Here is a 20,399-nt window from a genome sequence, read left to right as displayed (position 1 = left end):
GGAAAGCTGGTGGGAGAACTAAAAGGGATTATGCCTTTGGAAAAGCTCCAGCGAAACATGTCGGCAAGATAATCCCAATTCACTTTGGACCACATATACTAAGCTAAGTACAGCGTATGAACAAATAAGCTTTATGATTCCAGCTATTTAAACCTTTAAAATTATTATAAGCTATTGAAATATTTATTTATAAAATTTTGCACTTTCACAAAAGAACCAGTGAGGAAAGGACACATCAAGCTTAAGGCTATGAGCTAAGTGAGCCTGGAGTGGTGTTCTGAGGTTCTGGCTCTAAAAATTCTATCTGCTTTAGAAATTGTATGTATGTTTTTACTGAGCATACATGAATGTATATAGTGTTAAGCGTCAGTAAAATAGTGCTACAGAATACTTATTTGGGCACCAATATCTATACACAGAACACATCAAGCTTAAGGCTATGAGCTAAGTGAGCCTGGAGTGGTGTTCTGAGGTTCTGGCTCTAAAAATTCTATCTGCTTTAGAAATTGTATGTATGTTTTTACTGAGCATACATGAAGGTATATAGTGTTAAGCGTCAGTAAAATAGTGCTACAGAATACTTATTTGGGCACCAATATCTATACACAGAATTCGCTTAGCATCAATTTTTTACAGCAATAAATTTTGAGTGCCATTTATAGAATTATTTCCTATATGTATAGCTAAGTAGTTTAATTTAGGAAAGCCTAAATAAAACTGCTCAACTGCACAGATTGCAGATGAATACTGCTACAATCTGTACCAAGGTTATAGCAAGGTACTGTATGTGCAGCAAGTGGGCAGCGGAGGACACAAGAGATGCAAAGGTGCAAAACTGTGCCCAATCCATTGCCTCCCCTGCTTTGTTGTGCCATAATGGGCAGGATGGGAGCACTAAGGAATATATCACATAGAGTGTGTTTCCATCTCAGGAGAATCATGATCTGGGTAGTTGGGCAGAGTATCCTTGATCTGCCCTAACTCCATCCTGAAACCAAAGATATACGTACATAGCTCCAGAATGGCATGATGGTTTTTCAGCAGTACAATGGGAGTTATTTAATATAGAGATTTGTATACATTTGTGGTCATATATGCATGTAAATGACCTCTTATAAAGTACTTTACTTTGTAAAGTACCAGTTGATATTCAGCCCACAACAGGTAGCACTGTTTCACAAGCTGGCTTCCATGAGCAGAATTAACCCTGAATGTTCAATGGTAGTCCACGTCTAGGCACTGGCATTGAATATCTGGGACTAATTCCTAATATGGAAACCACCAGGGATTATGAAAGTCCCAACTCATATTCAGCTGGAACCCATTCACTCTCCTTGATCATGATCCTTTCTCCTTCCCCTCACTCCACTCAGGCTTACTTACCTTGTACTCGCAGGTATTACAAAGCTTCCACCAGAGGTCGCAGCATTATAGCAGGAGTGAATGTACATCATTCCTGCCCAAAGGACCCCACTGGACCACCAGGTAATTTAAGAAGGGTCCAGGGGCCTATGGGGGTGGGTGGTGGGAGCATTGGTTGGCCCTAAATAGCAACACTTTCCAGAGCTTAGCTATTCTTTGAATGAAAAAATATTTACTCCTATTGGTTTAAAAAAGTATTTCCCTGTAACTTCATCGAGTGTCCCCTAGTCTTTGCAATTTTTGATGGAGTAAAAAATCAATCCATCATTCAGGATTTTGTAGACTTCAATCATCTCTCCCCTCAGCCATCTCTTTTCCAAGCTGAAGAGCCCTAACCTATTTAGTCGTTCCTCATACGAGAGGCGTTCCAGCCCCTTTATCATCTTGGTCACTCTTTGAATCTTTCCTAATTCTGCTATATCTTTTTTTTTGAGATAAGGCGACCAGAGTTGAATGCAATACTCAAGGTGAGGTCGCACCATGGAGTGATAAGAGGCATTATAGTATTCTTAGTCTTGTTAACCATCCTTGTTTTAATAATTCCTAACATCTTGTTTGCTTTTTTGGCCGCCACTGCATGTTGGGCGGAAGTTTAAGCGTATTGTCTACAATGATACCCAGATCTTTTTCTTGGACGCTGACCTCCAAGGTGGACTCTGGTAATTATGATTTGGGTTATTCTTCCCAATGTGCATCACTTTGCATTTGTCCACATTAAATTTCATCTACCACTTGGACTCCCAGTTTTCCAATTTCGTAAGGACTGCCTACAATTTTTCACAATCTATACGCATTTTAACAACTTTGAACAGTTTAGAGGCATTTGCAAATTTAATCACCTCACTCATCATTCCAATTTCCAGATCATTTATAAATAAGTTAAATAGCACCAGTCCCAGTACAGATCCCTGCAGCACTCTACTATTTATCCTCCTCCATTGAGAAAAATGGCCATTTAACCCTACCCTCTGTTTTTTTAATCAAATAACCAAGTCCTAATCAACAACTGAACATTGACTCTTTAATTTTCTTAAGAGTCTCAGTGATGTAGTACTTTTCATGCAGATGATTTGCTCTCCATTTAATAAATATGAGAACATCCAGTTCTTATCTTTCATAAGATAAAAACACTCATGATATCAAACGCACCAGGCCATCGAGAAGGAGTTCCCCGAATGGCGAAACTTAAAAGCTCAGTATAGCTTGCCAGTCCTATGCTCCCAGACAGATTTGCTGGGGCATCAGGCAACCAAGTGGTATACATTAATATCTGAATTTTTGAATAAAAAAAAGAAACCAAAAACAAGCCTTCAGGATATTTGGAGCATTGAGATTAAGTAGCAGATTTCTGCTACTAAGTGGCCATAAATTTGGTCTTGGAGGATGAGATGTACAGCCTCAGCATCAATGAGACAAACTTGGTTTTTTCTGTTGGATAGAAGTTTTTGGACCCCTGTTCGGTTATAGAAATTACATAGTTCTAAGTCAAATAGATGCTGTTGTTCAAATGTTCTGAATGTATTCCTTTATGTACTGTTTTAAGTTTGAAAATGAATAAAGAACTTAAAAAAAATGCACCAGAAATTTCTAAAAGGTGGAAAAGTCCATCTATGATGGAATCAAAATTGATTCATCAGTTGGCATTGGTCAAGAAAATTCCACCACAACAGTATCATAAATTTCTTCTCTAATGTGCATGTTTCTTTTTCATAGTATAAGCTAGTTTTCTTTGAATTACAGATAATTAAAGTTGAATGCTGAATAGATAGTACTTACTTCTGTCTTAATTGATAGTGACCCCAGTGCCCACACACATCTTCAATTCCAACCTTCAGATGATTCATTAACTAAAGGGAAAAAAATATAAAAATGACTTATTTTCAATTTTTCATGTAAGATTCAATGGGAGGGGGAAAATTATCCTTAAGTTGTGTTACAAGTTGGCCTTTAATGCAACTTAAAAACCCTAATGCCACTTGTCTAAAAATCGCCTACATCAGTGGTCACTGTGGCGTATATGTTCACAGATGACAGGACTGGGATAAAACAAAGCTCGGTCCAACTAACATGGCAGATTAACCAAAAACACTGTGACCCCTGATGCAGGCGTTCCTCAGACGCCGAAACACAATGCTGTGTCAGGTCCACAGCTTCTGCTTGTGTCCTTTTATTAAAATAAACAAGTTGGTTTTACATCAGTGTTGTTCAGTGGAGTGCTCATTGTCCATTCCCACTTCCTTTTGTACTGTTTTATACCCGTGGGTTCTCTGTCCTTTTGGACTTTTTGGTGTTTGCTTGTCTAAAAATAACATGACCATATTTAAGCTAACAATTTAGATAGACTGCAGACTTTGTTCTTATTGTCTGCATATACCATCACAGGATCATCACAGTTATGTGGATCCCAGCTGATATTCAGCCGGGTCCTAAATAGATAACCATATAAAGTTAGGATAGCTTTGAAACTCTCCTAAATTCATGCAGTTAACTATGCAAGTGACGGATCTGTGGATTCATCTCAACTCCACCTCCTCAACCACCCTGACCTGCCACTTTAAATGTGACCGGTCATTCTCTACCACATACTAAGACCCTGATTCTTAAAGTGGCACCATAAGATAGGAAGCTGTAGGCGCCCTACCGCCACTTAACATAATTGGTATAATTGCCTTTAAGCTATTTAGTAATTGACTGAGACATTTAAAAGCAATTAAAACTATATTAAAGAAAAAAAAAGGCACCCACTGGCATCTAAATTTCAAGCACTGGAATCTTATCTATGGAGGCACCTAGGGTCGATCAAGGTGTAGTTAACACCGGAAATAACCTTAGGTGTCTCAAGTTTCAAGTTTATTATAAAATTTGATTAATCGCCTATTCCAAATTCTAAGCGATGTACAAATTGATAAAAATTACAGAATTAGGGAAAACAAACACAACTAACAAAGGGACTAAATCTACTAAACATAATAAAAACCAACTTAAACAAACATAATCTCCTGCATAGCCACAAACTTAAATTTTTCATCTACGCTGATGACATCACAATAGTCATCCTGCTATCCAACTTCACACCAGAACTCCTCTCCTTTCTCTCAAATACACTCAACCAGATAGAACTTTGGATGCAATCCTACAGACTGAAGCTAAACCCCGACAAAACAAAATTCTTCCTGGCTAGCCCCAAAGACAAAATCATAGACACCACAATTCAAGTAAAAGGATTGACCTTTCCCCTAGAACAAACCTTAAAAATACTAGGAGTCACACTGGACAAACACCTAACCCTGGAGAAGCACACCGACAATACAGTCAGGAAAAGCATCTCGGTGCTCTGGAAATTACGCACCATAAAAAAATATTTCGACGACTCATCATTCCGCCTCCTAGTGCAATCTTCTGTCCTTAGCATACTGGACTATTGTAATATCATTTACCTGAGCTCCACGAAGAAAAACACCAGAAGACTTAGAATGATCCAAAACACCGCTGTTCGCCTAATATTCGGCTTGAAAAAATGGGACCACGTCACCCCTTTCTACCACAAACTTCACTGGCTACCATTTGAATCCAGAGTCCTATTCAAATTCGCCTGTTTTAGCTACAAAACAGTTTTCGGTCTAGCCCCACACTACATTAACCCTCACTTCATCCTGAATCACAGAAACAAGAACTCCCGCAGAATCCAGTTATTTGCTTTCCCCTCCCTAAAACTCTGCCATTCCAATAAATTCTTCGACAAAACCCTCGCCTTCCAGGCCGCCAAGCTAAACCCACGGATAACCCAATTAATCCTCGAGGCTCCAACCTACCTTAGCTTTAGAAAACTACTCAAAACACACCTCTTCCAATGCCACGATACTTAAAGGTCCCCTCCCCAAAGAACCCCCAATCCTCCCCCCTCCTTCTTCCCCTCGCCCTACCCCCTTCCCCTCGCCCTTGCCCCTTCCCCAACCCACCCGACCCTTTTCCCCAACGTCACCCTCTTCACCATCCGCATCCCTGCTCTCACAAAGACCCAATTCTATGCAACTCCGCTCAGTTACTACTTATCTGCACACAACTATGTTTAATTAATGTAACCGACGCATGTTCAATAATACCTAACTGTACATAACTATGCTTAATTAATGTAACGATGCATGTAATTATATTCAATCAATGTAATCTGTTCAACCAATTCTTAAACGCTTGTAATCCTTGTTTAACTAATGTGAACCACCTAGAACTCACTGGGTATGGCGGTATACAAAAATAAAGTTATTATTATTATAATAAAACACAAGGAGAGGCTAGAAAAGAAATACAATTTGATTAATATGAGGAAAAACAATTAAGGTTAAAAACAATAGGAAAGGGAAAGAACAAACTCTCAGAAACTATAAAGAAAAAAAGAGAGCCATAAGCAATTCATTTAGTTATTGAATGCATCTTTAAAAAGAAAACTCTTAAGTTTGCTCTTAAATTTTTCCAAATTCTTTTCCTCTCTTAAATAAATTGGAAGTGAATTCCATGTTTGAGGAGCTGTGATGGAGAAGATAGATTGCCGCTGTGTGTTAATAATTTTGAAAGAGGGAATGACCAATAAATATTGGTCATTCGACCTCAGTAATCTGGATGAAGTATAAGGTATCAAGGCTTTATAAATAAAAGCTGGGGTTCTAGATATAAGAGATTTAAAAGTGAGCAAACTTAATTTATACAATATACGATGCGCGACTGGAAGCTAATGTGCTTTGTTAAGTAAAGGAGTCACATGATCAAATTTCTTTGCTTTCATAATAAGTTTAATTGAAGCATTTTGGATGATCTGCAAACGCCTAATTTCCTTTTGAGCCATTCCCTTAAATAGGGCATTGCAGTAGTCGATTTTTGAAATAACCACAGAATGAATTAGTATATTCAGCGACTTTGGACATAAGAATTTAGATATTGAGTGAATTTGATGAAGTCGGAAAAAAGTTGATTTAACAACGTGGCTAACATGGTCATGGTAAGTTAATTTGTCATCAAAGATAACCCCTAAAATCCTAATTTTATTTATCAGCTTCAGGGTGATATCTTTGATAGAAATTGGAAAGGTAAGTTTATAACTATCTATCCAGGGAAAGAGCATAACATTTGTTTTATTAATGTTAAGGGATAGTCTATTGGTATCAAGCCATTGGTGAATCTGTTCTAGTTTCTCATTAATAGCTGATATTTCAGAAGAACTATTGGGGTCCAGTGGATGTAAGAGTTGTATATCATCCGCATATGCAAATACGGAAAAGCCAATAGATTGACAAAGAGTCATAAGAGGTGCAAGAAATATATTAAACAGAAGAGTGGAAAGAATAGAACCCTGCGGAATACCATAAGATACTGAGAAATTTTCAGAAGTTGTATTGTTAAAAGACACAATTGAAGAACGATTATCAAAATAAGATTTAAACCAAAGCAGGACCTGGTCTGTAATACTGATGGATTGGAGTCTATCTATTAAAAGATTGTGGTCAATTGTATCGAATGCTGATGAAAGATCAATTGAAATCAAAAGAACAGATGTATGATGGTCCAGGTGGTAAAGTATAGAAGTTGACATGCTGATCAGTGAATGTTCAGTAGAATGATATTGTTGAAAACCTGTTTGATTTGGGTGCAAATATTCGTTTTTTCTAAAAATTCTGATACTTGATTAAATACTATCTTCTCCGTCAGCTTTGCCAGGTAAGGGATATTTGCAATTGGCCTATAGTTTGATTTTTCATCAGAGCTAATTTTTTGATCTTTAATGATAGGACGAATGATTGTTTTCTTCCATGCCATAGTCATAGAGCTTTGTTGTAAGCTTTCATTAATTAAAACAAGTATTGAGGGGCCAAAAGTAGCAAAGTACCGCTTAAGAATAAAAGGAGGAATTGATTCAGATTGCGTACCCTATGTATTGATAGTCTTAATAAGAGATTCAAGTTCACTAAGATTAGGGAGATTAAAGTGTACACATTTTGAAGATAGTGATAGTCTTGGCTCCATTTGCTCCTGAGCAGGAATTGGATGCTTATTCATGGTTAAATTTTCCCTGATCTTTTTAACCTTCTCTATAAAGTAAGTTGCAAGTTCTTGAGCTGTAGGCAGAGAATTAGAAGTTTGAATTTGTTTTTTAAATGTGGGAGACACCGACTTTAAGATAGCATAAAGCATAGAAACATTTTTGGCTTTCAGAATTTGATTTGAGTAATATTTCGTTTTAGCTTGGTTTATTTTTTCTTTGTACATATTGGAGTGTTCTTTGAATTTATCAAAGTTGGACTGGCTCTTATCTTTTCTCCAACTACATTCTAGTGATCGAAGTTGTTTTTAAACTAGATTGAGTTCCGCTGTAAACCAGGGATTAGACCGCTTTCGTGCAGAGATTAATTTTATTTGAATCGGTGCTAATTTGTCTAGTAGAAGCTTAGTGAAAGCATTCCATTGGGATAAAAGATCATCTAAAGTTAGTCTTTAAGTCCAAGAGATTTAGCTTAAAATTTTCAGTAATTAAATCTGATGATAGATTGTTAAAATCTCTATACTTAATAATTTGGTTAGTTGTAAATATTTTGGTGAAAGAGGCTAAATGGGTTATAGATACTAGATAGTGATCTGACCAGGGCACTGGTAGACAAGGACCTAATTAATAGTTGTCAATTGTAGAAGAAGAAGTTATGACCATATCAATAGTGTGGCCTGCTTGATGTGTAGGAGCTGTTAAGAGTGGGCAAAAATCAAGCTGATTAATGTGGGAAAGAATATCTTTGGTATAATTGTTGTTAAGATCTTCAAAATGAATATTAAAATTTCCTAAGATCAGGGAATTAGTAGAGGAAGATCCAAAATCAAACAGGAGTGATTGCAACTGAGAGAGATTTTCACAATTGATAGGCGGTGGAAGGTAGATAAGAAGTGCATCTAATTTGGGTTTAGTTCGTAGGGTAAATTGTAAAAATTCAATTGGGGAATTTGCTGAAGAGTATTCATTACTAAATACTAAAGAATCACGAAAAATAACTGCTAATCCTCCTCCACGTTTTGTAAGACGACGGTTATAGAGAAAAGAAAATCCAGGGGGACAAGCATAGGAAAGATAAGCTTGTTCTCCTTCAGTAAGCCATGTTTCAACTAAGCATAGTACATCATAAGAGAGTTGAGAGATGAGGTCTTTAATTAAGTGATGTTTAGTTTTGAGAGAACAAACATTGAGTAACCCTATTTTAATACGGTTAGTTATTGGGTTTACTGGGATATCATTCTTTGAAGATACATAGTGATGGGGTACTAGGGGGATATTGAAGCATCCTGTAGTTAGTGGAGGGACTACCCTACTAACAGACTTATGGGGACGATGTCCATAGATAACAGGAATACTTGAGAAGTGATTATCCATTTGTAGCAAACTATTAGGATATTTCAAATAGACTGATGCAAGTTCTAAATGAGGGTGTGTCAAGAAGTAGCTCAAAATAAGGTAGAAAAGTAACAATAAAGTTGGTACGACTTTTTTAAGAAGCTTGCTTATTGAAGAGACTTTTCTAAGAAACTTACTTGGTAAGGTTATGCAGTTATCTCTGTTCCCTATTGGTTGCGCACAAAGGAGCACAATAAGGAGCAGGACCTGCACCTTAATCGCGCTCATTTGGCTTGCGCCGCAGGCGCGTGCCTTTGCGGCATGCGCTGCAAGGAGCTTAAGGGGGCGGAGTCTCCATAGAAGTGATTCACATCAAACATAGGCACCAGATATGTAGGCCTTCAAAACCGTGGCCTACATTTCAGGTGCCTATGTTTATCCTGGCCATGATTCTGCAACCGGCACCAGTGCTTGATTGACATATGACTGGCACTGGTTTTTTATGCCTATGATGAGTTTTACACCTGAAATATTTTCCCACTTATGTTTCACTTATTATGGTGTTTGTGGGAGGGGCTCTGAGGCTTTTTTCTTTGCAACCTTTTACATTGACTGGCTTAGATGTCCATAAAGCCTTTGCATTGACAGAAAGTTGATTATTTTCTTCCACCTTATCCTCTATTTTTTTTGAGTAGAAGGGGGTTGTTTGTGTATTGTAGTGTAGCTGTTTTTGCAGGCGCCAGCTAACACTGGTGCTGGTTACAAAATCTGACCCTAATTGGTTAGCGCAAGATTAACACATAAGCTCTTATCACCTACAAAATAGGTATTAATAAATATTCATGTGCTAATCATTCTTAATAGCTGCACACTAACATTAGTGCATAGCCATTAATAGAAAAAAAAAAAGTCACCCGTTTCTTGGCTGCAAAATCATGGCCTTAGCACACAGGAAAACACCCATGTAAGGGCATACTCAGGCCACTTTTTCCTGCAGTTTCCAGTTCTTTGGTTATGGGAAATCATTATTGAAAAGGGCTAAATATGTCACAGAAAAAAAGGAACATTATTTTCTTCTTTTTTCAAGCTAGCAAATAACAAGCATTCATTGGTGATCTTTAAAACACAGCTCTCAAAGGCTGATTTTACAGTTTTGTAAAAATCTTTGTACATCACATGTAAACATACTTAATAAAAAAATATTTTGGGGGCAGATACTTTTGCTTAAGATTCAAAAGAGAAAAATGTCTCAGAAGTGGCCAAAAGTGCCAGATGGACATTTTTCATAGGAAAACATCCATGTTGTGGTTTTCAAAACTCAGATTTGAGATGGTTTCTCTGCAGTTCATCTAAATCACAAAAGCGTGTGTTGGGGGCATGTTCTGGGTAGGTTTGAGGCAGGCCCAGAATATGGACATTTTCCAGGAATAATGGAACAAGATAAAAATGTCTACAACAAAAATTGGGGCTTTTAATCTGAATCTATTTCAATCATGACTAAAAGTCACAAAAAAAAGATGTTCTAACTGACCAGCTGAGAGATTAGGCATAAACCCCCCTCCTTAATCCCACAGTGGTCAATGAACCCCTCCTACACCCGCAAAAGATGTGAAAAAAATAACAGTATATAACAGGCCCTGTGATAGCTTCAGATATTATGGTCATTCCTATTAGAACAGCAAACTGGTCCTAGGAGTAGGCTACTGGTCAGTGCAGTGGACTGTAGAGAAAGGTACCTGGGTCCATATCCCACTCTAACTAGTACACTTGTAGTTGAAATTTTTAATTCCAAAACCCACATAATACCAACTGTACATATAGGGCTCCTTTTACGAAGCCGCGTTAGTGGTTTAATGTGTGTAATAGCACACGCTAATTTGCCGGCCACGCTAGCCGCTACCGCCTCCTCTGGAGCAGGCGGTAGTTTTTCAGCTAGCGCAGGAGTTAGCATGCGTGAAAAATGTGCGTGCGCTAAAGCCGCTAACGCGGCTTCGTAAAAAGAGCCCATACATAAGAGACACTTGCAGACCTGAGAGCTTTTACAATGATGTACAGTAGGTTTTTAGGTGTTTCTGGAGGGCTCACAATTCAAAATAAGGGTGTCAAGGTGGGATTTGTACCTAGGTCCCTTTATGTAAGTCCACTACACTGACCACTAGGCTGCCCTTCTGCTCTGCTGGGATGTCTGTGTCACCATTTTAGGAGGAATGGTGCCATATATCCCTCACTATGGCTTCCTTCTGTGCGTTATTTTCTAGGACTTTTTTTTTTAAATGGTACCTAAAGAAATATGTACTGAGAACAAAAACATTAGAGATGTTCGAAATAAAAAAAAAGTTTTCTGTCTCAAAAATGACTATGTTCAGGATGAGAATTTTAGATATTTTCAGCAAAACATCTATGACATCATATCAAATATACCTCTCAATGTCACTTACCCGTATGTGAATTTCTTCATTTATAGATTGTTTTTTGTTGGTCTTTTTGACATCTAGATACCTAACAAGTGGTCCAATAGTTATTCCCTACATATAGAAAAAATTTAATTATCTTTAAAACATAGGCAAAACAGTGGAAACAACTTGCTAACAATGGAAACATGATTTGTACAAATTAATATTTCATGATGCTTAGTTTCCTTCTTTAGTATCTAATATAATAAAAGCCTAAGCGCGCATGCGCACTCTTATCAGTGTGTTCCGTTTTCCGTGCGCTGTAGGTCCCCGCAGGTAGGAGTGCGCATGTGCACTTACCATGCACATCTCTCTCTCTCTCCCGAGGCGGATGTCGGCCGCGGCTGCTGTCGGCCTCTGCAGCTGTTGGTAGCTGCAGGCTGCGGCAGCATGAGGTGGTTGTCGGCGGAGGGCAGATGCGAGGTAAGGGGTGCTGCTGGACAGGGGAAGAGACGGGGGGAGAAAAAGGAAGGGAGGCCTACTGCTTGACAGGGGAGCAATAAAGAGGTGCTAAGGGGGAAGAAAAAGGAAGGGAGGCCTACTGCTGGACGGGGGAGCAGGAAAGAGGTGCTGATGGACAGGGGAAGAGACAGGGGGGAGAAAAAGGAAGGGAGGCCTATTGCTGGACTGGGGGACAGGAAAGAGGTGCTGCTGGACAGGGGGGAAGATTAAAAAAAGGGAGAAGGGCTGCTGCTGGATAAGGGGAGCAGTGAAGGGGTGGTAGTGGACACAGGGAAGGTAAAAGGAAGGGAGAATGGGTGGACAGCCGAGGAAAAAGAAAGACAGAAAGAAAGACAGAAATACAGAAAGCGGCTAAGGAGAGAGAGAGAGAAAGAAATAAAGACAGACACACAAACATATATTCTAGCACCCATTAATGTAACGGGCTATAAGACTAGTAGATTTATATATGCTTATAATGCCTAACCAATGACAGTACAGCTTTTGAAAATACATAAGGGGGGGTCACCAGGTATTTTATATTTGAATAAACAGTTGAAGGTTATCAAACTCATATAGGGATTATTTTACAAAGAAAACAGACTGAAAAGCAAGATGATTTCACAAGACCAGATTCTCGGCAGAGAAGTATGTTAATAGTTTGAATTTATATACCATAGCATTTGCTGTTCAAGTGTGATTTATTCATTAGCCCCATAAACTTGGACTAACATGTTCCTGATGTCTTGCTGAGTGGCGTCCATTATTGTTGCATGCTTTTGTGTGCCATCGTGAGAATTTTGGAGCTTGAATTAGAGCAATGAACAAACATAAAATTTCTTGTTAAACTTGGCAAGAGTGGAAATGAAATCAGGGACATGTTAGTACACGTTTATGGGGATAATGCCGTGAAGAATATGGCAGTATACAAATGGATTAACCCCCCCCCCCTTTTTTTACTAGGGTGCCCTAACCGATTAGCGCAGACAAACTGATTTAGTGTGCGCTAATCGATTTAGCGCATGCTAAACGCTAATGCATCCATTATATTCTATGGACGTGTTAGTGTTTGGCGTGCGCTAAACAGTTTGTGCGCGCTGATCGGTTAGCGCACCTTAGTGAAAGAGGGGGTAAAAGTTTTTCTGAGGGGAGAGAAAGCATTGCTGAAGAGAGGTCAAGGCGGCCACAATTGACAAAAACATTGCAAAAACTTGTCAAATTATCCGTCAAAATATTCGACTGACTGTGAGAAGCATAGCAGACCAAGTAAACATCGATAGAGAAAGAGTTAGAAAATCTTAACTGAAAATCTTGGCATGAGAAAGGTGTGTGCAAAAATGGTCCCTCATGTCTCTTGCACCATGACAATGCACCAGCTCACGCGGCACTGTATGTGAGGGCGTTTTAGCCAGTAAACTAATAACTGTATTGGTACATCCTCCCTACTCACTTGATCTAGCCCCCAATGACTTTTTTTGTACCCAAAAATAAAGGAAATATTGAAAGGAAGACATTTTGATGACATTCAGGACATCAACGGTAATACGATGACAGCTCTGATGGGCATTCCAGAAAAAGAGTTCCAAAATTGGTTTGAAGGGTGGACTAGGCGCTAGTGTCCGTGCATAGCTTCCTATGGGAAGTACTTCAAAGGTGATATTCAGTATGAGGTATGTAGCACTTTATCTAGGATGAGTTCATGAACTTAATTGTCAGACCTCGTAAGCAATTGTTCCTTGACTTACCGTATTTTTCGCTCCATAAGACTTACTTTTTTTCCACCCAAAAGTGGGTGGAAATCTTGGTGCGTCTTATGAAGCGAAGGTGCAAAATTTGAATCCCCTGCACAGCTGCAACACCCCACCTGCACACCAACTTTTTAAACACTGCCCCCTGCTCCCCATACAATTGCAAAACACCCCCCCATGCCGTAGCCACACCACCTTTTTAAAATAAACACCCTGCCACCGCTGCTGTCTTCGTTGCCGTACCTTTTTCCAAGCCTGGTGGTCCAGCGTATATCCCTCTCTCAACGGCTCTGTATTATTTCCTGGCAGCAGGCACACGGGTCAGGAGTGCGGTGGTCAGGGCCAAGCTTTACATGCTCCCGCTTGGGCCCGTGCCACTCTCTGAAGGCTGGCGGCAGTTCTTTTACGGGACTTGCAAGAACTGCTGGCAGCCATTCAGAAAATGCGCAGGGCCAGGCGGGAAAGCAGAAAGCTCACGCCAGACCTCTGCGCTCCTGACTGGTGCGCCTGCTGCCCGGAAATAATACGAAGCCGTCAAAGGAGGGAGGGACAAATTTAAAAAGGTACAGGTTTAAAAAAAAAAAAAGATACAGGGGGGTTATGATAAAAAAGGTACAAGGGGGTATGATTAAAGGTAAGGAGGGATGATTAAAAAAGGTACTGGGATGATTTAAGGTACTGGGGGAGGGGTACGTGAGGGGTAAGGGGCCTGCCTGCCCGCCAGCCACTAGGCCTGCCTGCTTTGTGCCCTGTCCCTGCCCGCCCTGTGCTGGCCTACCACTAGACCACCAGAGAGGGGGACAGGGTACAGAGTCTGGCAGGCAGGTGTTATCCTGTTTAAAAAATATCTCACCTTGCATGATGTGGACACAACTGATACTGTATGCAAACACTGTGTGCTAACCACCAACATGATGACTACAGGAGTGGATTTGAAACATTGTGAATTAGAATAAACAGTTCCTCTAAAAATGGCCTACGTAGTCAGTTACATTCCTACAACTAAACCATTAAAATGGCTTTGAAGGGTGCTCAAAAGTTCTCAGCCTAACAAACTTCCTAAATATTGAGCATTATTTTGCCACTGTAGCTGAAAAGTGTTATTTTATTTTATTTTGCAGAATCCTAATGCTATGTTTGACATTATTTCAGATCATTGATTGAACCATGTCAATGAAAAGTGTGAAATTTTCAAGTGTGGAACTCCGATCTGTCATGAAGTTCCTATTCCTGCAGAAGAAAACGCAAAAAGAAATCCATGAATGTATGATGTCAACACTGAGTGACAAATGCCCATCATACTCCACAATGAAGAACTGGTGTGCAAACTTTCAGCATGGAGATTTTGAGACTGAAGATGCAGTCAAACGGTGTCAGCTCCTGAAATTGTTGACCATGTCCATGACTTGATTTTCATATAAGAAACATAAGAAGCGCCTTCACCGGATCAGACCAAGGTCCATCTAGTCCGGCGATCCGCACACGCGGAGGCTCATTTAGGTGCTCCTTTTTGGAGACCCGGTTTTCCCGTATCCCTCAATATGATCTGCAAGAAGGTGTGCATCCAACATGCGTTTGAAACCCAGCACAGTATTTTCTGCCACCACCTCCTCCGGGAGAGCATTCCAAGCGCCCACCACTCTGTGTGAAACAGAACTTCCTGACATTTGTCCTGAACCTGCTGCCATTCAGTTTTAGGCTATAACCTCTTGTCCGCGTCACATCTGAAAATGTCAGTAATGCTGCTTCCTGGTCAATTTGATCAAATCCCTTTAATATTTTAAAAGTCTCTATTAGATCCCCATGCAGTCTTCTCTTTTCGAGGGTGAACAGTCCCAGTTTTCCGAGGCGTTCCATGTAGCTTAAATTCTCCATGCCTTTTACTAGTTTCGTGGCTCGCCTCTGTACCCTCTCCAACAGAATTTTATCCTTCTTAAGGTATGGAGACCAGTGTTGGACACAGTATTCTAAGTGTGGTCTGACCATTGTTCTGTAAAGTGGCATTATAACAGCTTCCGAGCTACTCGTGATCCCCTTCTTAATCATGCCTAACATCCTATTTGCTTTCTTCGCCGCCGCCGCACATTGAGCCGATGATTTTAGGGTTCTGTCTATCAGCACCCCCAAATCCCTTTCTTGTTCGCATTTGGCTAATGTCACCCCCAACATCTTGTATTCATGTTCTTTGTTTTTCTTTCCCAGATGCATCACCTTGCATTTGTCTATGTTAAAACTCAAATATTGGCTAAAACAATTGCTGAGACATTATAGATATCCAGGTGACACTCAGGCTCTCCCGCAGGGGTCACCAAAATCCCTCCTTGAGGGCAAAATCCAGTCGGGTTTTCAGGATTTCCCCAATGAATATGCATTGAAAGCAGTGCATGCACATAGATCTCATGCATATTCATTGGGGAAATCCTGAAAACCCGACTGGATTCAGCCCTCAAGGAGGGACTTTGGGGACCCCTGCTCCAAGGCCATGGAAATTCAAGACCCAAAAGTTAGCAAGAAAGGTCATGGCCACAGTGTTTTGGGATTAGGAAGGTGTTGTATTGATTGACTGTATTCCAATGGGCCAAATAGTTAATGCAGAACACTACTGTAACTTCTTGTGCCAATTAAAGGAGGCATTGAAAGAAAAAAAGGAGAAGGAAGCTGCAGAAAGGTGTTCTCTTTTTGCAAGACAACACACCTGCCCATGAGGCTAGCAAACCGATGGACGTTTTGACATAGTTGGAGTTTCAGTGTATAGACCAGGGCTGCCCAAGTCCAGTCCTCGAGATCTACTGGCAAACCAGGTTTTCTGGATATCCACAATGAACATGCATGAGATAGATTTGCATACCAAGAAGGCAATGCAGGTAAATCTCTCTCATGCATATTCATTGTGGATACCCAGAAAACCTGCCCTGCCAGTAGATCTCGAGGACCGGACTTGGGCAGCCCTGGTATAGACCATCCAACCTACTCACCAGGTCTTGCTACATCAGACTATTTTCTTTTTCCCAAACCTTAAAAAGAGTTTGAAAGGGCAACAATTTTCAACTGATTCAGAGGTAATTGCAGCAGCAGAGCAGTATTTCAGTGACCAGGCATCAGAGTATTTTTTTGGAAGGTTTCAGAAACTTCAGACATGATGTGTCAAGTGTGTTGAATTTAGGGGATGAATATGTGGAACAACTTGTAAGTTTCATGGCTCCACATCATTCCCTTCTTGGTTGGGCTGAGAACTTTTCAGCACCCCCTCATAAAAGACAGCAAGATGAAACTGCAGACAATAACAGAAATCCTTTTAATGAAAAATGCTTACCTTAATGAACACAGTGAAATATATTACCACAATAGTAGAGGTAATGAACATGTTTTTTCTGGGAACAATGGAAATAGGAATCAAAAATACCAGCGAGAAACTGCTGGCTCCTCGAAGGCCACTATAGGCAATGATGAACTGATCCTTCAAAGAAAAGGGGAACGTCCGGAAGTGGTTAATAACATTGAAGAGTGCAAATACACCTTTGAGGAAGAAAGAAGAAGCATTATTGATATGCAGAAATAACAAGAAACTGCATTGTTTAAAACATTTTAAAAAAAAACCAACATATAAAACTGCCATTCCCAACCCAGTCCTAGGGACACAACTAGTCCCATCGGGTTTTCAGAATATCCACAATCAATATTCATGAGTTAGACTGTATGTAATTAAGGCATTGCATGAAAATCTATCTCATGTATATTCATATCCTGAAACCCAATGAGACTGGGTGTACCCCAAGGCCTGGGTTGGGAATGGCTGATATAAAGTCAACTATTCTAGCAATTTATAAAGCTGCCTTATTTTCAGCATTGGGTTAGTCTGGGGATTTTTACTGTTTATCGGGTCCTTTTAGTAAAACGTATTAAGCAGTTAGGGGGCAATTCTATAAAGTGTGCCAAAGGCTAGCAGCAAAAATGCTGGGTGATAAGTGCGAATTCTATAATGGCATCTGGGCGCTAACATTTATGTGTGTCCACTTATGTCATGTCTAAGACAGGCATAAATGTGCCCACCTACATGTAGAGTTTTAATGAGTACATGACCCTATTTTATAACGGGAATTCTCAACGAATATGTTGGGACACACCGGTGTGTCTCCAAGAGGTGCAAGGTGTGTCTACGTTGTAGGCGTCGTTTGCTGAATCAATAATAATTTTAAAAAAATGGGCAGCCCTATTGGTCCATTGGACGGTGATAGGATGTCTACTAATGCCTAAATCAGGATGCTGTTTTGAGAATCAGGCCCTAAGGGGCAAATTCTATAAACATTGTCCCGATTATAGGCAGCGGTAGACGTCCTACCACTGTCTAGCTAGCCAATTGGGATGCACGTTTTGGGGTTTGTTTAAAGCTCTGAGGGTCGCCTACATTGTAAGCATTTTTGCGAGCCTAGGGAGGTGCGTAGGGCCACCTAAGCTCACCTAAGGCTAGGCATGGGTATGGTTTTGTCTGGAAGCGGCCTTAGGTGAGCATAGGTGGCCCTAGACCTCTCCCTAAGGCCACAATAGGTGCCTTAAAAGTAGGCCAGCAAAATGCTGGTCTATATTTCAGATATACACAGCCGCTGATCTGATCATGGCAAGGGAATCTCCCCGTTGCGATCAGATTAGCAATTGCAGCAGGGAACCCGTGCCCCCCAACCCCCCCCCCCCTCCCTCTACAAAGACTACCAGCAGGAGGAAAGCCCAGTTCCTCCTGCTGGAACTCCCGAAGCCATCCCCCACCCAGAATGTCCATGGCAGGAGTGCCCAATTCCTCCTGTTTCCACCAAGACATCCACCAGCAGGAGGGATGCCCAGCCCCTCCTACTGGAACCCTCCTCCTGAGACATCGAAACCCTCCCACCCCCCTCAGACCTCCCCCAGCAGGAGGGATGCCCAGTCCCTCCTACCGGAAACCTCCACCCCCGAGACATTCCCCAGCACCCCAACCCCCCAAAGTACCTTATTGAGTTGGCCGGCCAGAGGGATGCTTTTTCCCTGGAGGGAATCTGTGGGACCATTGGATGATCAAGCAGCAAAAGGGGTGCTCAAGGAGGATAAGACCATGACAGAAAGACTGAATGAATTATTTGCTTCGGTCTTTACGGAAGAAGATGTAAAAGATCTACCTGAACCAGAAATGGTTTTCAAGGGTGATGATGCAGAGGAACTGAAAGAAATCTCAGTGAATCTGGAAGATGTACTAAGCCAAATCAACAAGTTAAAAAGTGATAAATCTTCTGGACCGGAGGGTATACATCCCAGGGTACAAAAAGAAGTCAAACATGATTTTGCTGACCTGTTGTTAGTGATCTGTAACCTGTCACTAAAATCGTCTGCAGTACCTGAAGATTGGAGGGTGGCCAATGTTATGTCGATTTTTAAAAAGGGCTCCAGGGGAGATCCGGGAAATTACAGATTGGTAAGCTTCACTTCAGTGCTGGGCAAAATGGTAGAAACAATTATAAAAAATAAAATTGTGGAACACGTAGACAAACATGATTTAATGAGTCGGATTCAGCTGAGTGAGATCTTGCCTCATAAATTTGTTTGACTTCTTTGAAGGTGTGAATAAACATGTGGATAATGGTGAGCCAGTTGATATATCTAGATTTTCAGAAAGCTTATGATAAAGTTCTTCACAAGAGGCTCCTTAGAAAATTAAAGAGTCATGAGATAGGTGGCAAAGTTTAGTTCTGGATTGGGAATTGGTTATCAGATAGCAAACAGAGGGTAGGGTTAAATGGTCATATTTCTCAATGGAAGAGAGTAAACAGTGGAGTGCTACAGGGGTCTGTACTGGGACCGGTGCTATTTAACTTATTTATAAATGATCTGTAAATTGAGACGATGAGAGAGGTGATTAAATTTGCAGATAACACTAAACTATTTCAAGTTGTTAAAATGCATGCAGATTGTGAAAAATTAGAGACGGACCTTAAGAAATTGAAATACTGGGCATCCAAATGGCAGATGAAATTTAATGTGGACAAATGCAAAGTGATGCACATTGGGAAGAATAACCTGAATCACAGTTACTGGATGTTATGGTCCATCTTGGGGATTAGCGTCCAATAAAAGGATCTGGGTATCATTGTAGATAATACGATGAAACCTTCCACCCAATGTGCGGCGACAGCCAAAAAAGCAAACAGGATGCTAGGAATTATTTAAAAAGGGATGGTTAACAAGACTAAGAATGTTATAATGCCCCTGTATCGCTCCATGGTGTGACCTCATCTGCAGTATTGCATTCAGTTCTGGTCTCCTTACCTCAAGAAAGATATAGTGGCGCTAGAAAAGGTTCAAAGAGCGACCAAGATGATAAAGGGGATGGAACTCCTCTCGTATGAGGAAAGACTAAAATAGTTAGGGCCCTTCAGCTTGGAAAAGAGACAGCTGATGGGAGATATGATTGAAGTCTACAAAATCCTGAGTGGAGTAGAATGGGTATAAGTCAGGGGTCTCAAAGTCCCTCCTTGAGGGCTGCAATCCAGTCGGGTTTTCAAGATTTCCCCAATGAATATGCATGAGATTTATGTGCATGAACTGCTTTCAATGCATATTCATTGGGGAAATCATGAAAACCCGACTGGATTGCAGCCCTCAAGGAGGGACTTTGAGATCCCTGGTATAAGTGGATCAATTTTTCATGCTGTCAAAAATTACAAAAACTAGGGGGACACTTGATGAAGTTAAAGGAAAATACTTTTAAAATCAATAGGAGGAAAAAAAATTTTCACTCAGAGAATAATTAAGCTCTGGAACGCATTGCCAGAGGTTTTGGTAATAGTGGATAGCGTAGCTGGTTTCAAGTTCCTGGAGGAAAAGTCCATAGTTTGTTTTTGACAAAGACAGGGGGGAAGCCACTGCTTGCCCTGGATCGGTAGTATGGAATATTGCTACTCCTTGGGTTTTGGCCAGGTACTAGTGACCTGAATTGGCCACCGT

The 20,399-nt window shown here is 40.5% G+C and overlaps 1 protein-coding gene across 1 annotated transcript in view; it reads right to left on the bottom strand.

The window, feature by feature from the left end:
* Window positions 1-20,399, bottom strand: part of LOC117362918 (sodium/hydrogen exchanger 4-like) — a 104,958-nt gene that overhangs the window by 49,629 nt on the left and 34,930 nt on the right. Inside the window, exons 5-7 of the mRNA XM_033950010.1 lie at window positions 16,744-16,946; window positions 11,227-11,313; window positions 3,199-3,269 (exon numbers count right to left, since the gene is read on the bottom strand). Of these exons, the coding sequence (XP_033805901.1) occupies window positions 3,199-3,269; window positions 11,227-11,313; window positions 16,744-16,946 (361 nt within the window). The remainder of the gene's footprint in view (window positions 1-3,198; window positions 3,270-11,226; window positions 11,314-16,743; window positions 16,947-20,399) is intronic.

The sequence above is a fragment of the Geotrypetes seraphini genome, chromosome 6 (assembly GCF_902459505.1).
Source record: "Geotrypetes seraphini chromosome 6, aGeoSer1.1, whole genome shotgun sequence".
NCBI classification, from domain to species: Eukaryota; Metazoa; Chordata; class Amphibia; order Gymnophiona; family Dermophiidae; genus Geotrypetes; species Geotrypetes seraphini.
The sequence above is the reverse complement of the archived record's forward strand: the minus strand, read 5'-3'. Positions and strand labels throughout refer to the sequence as shown.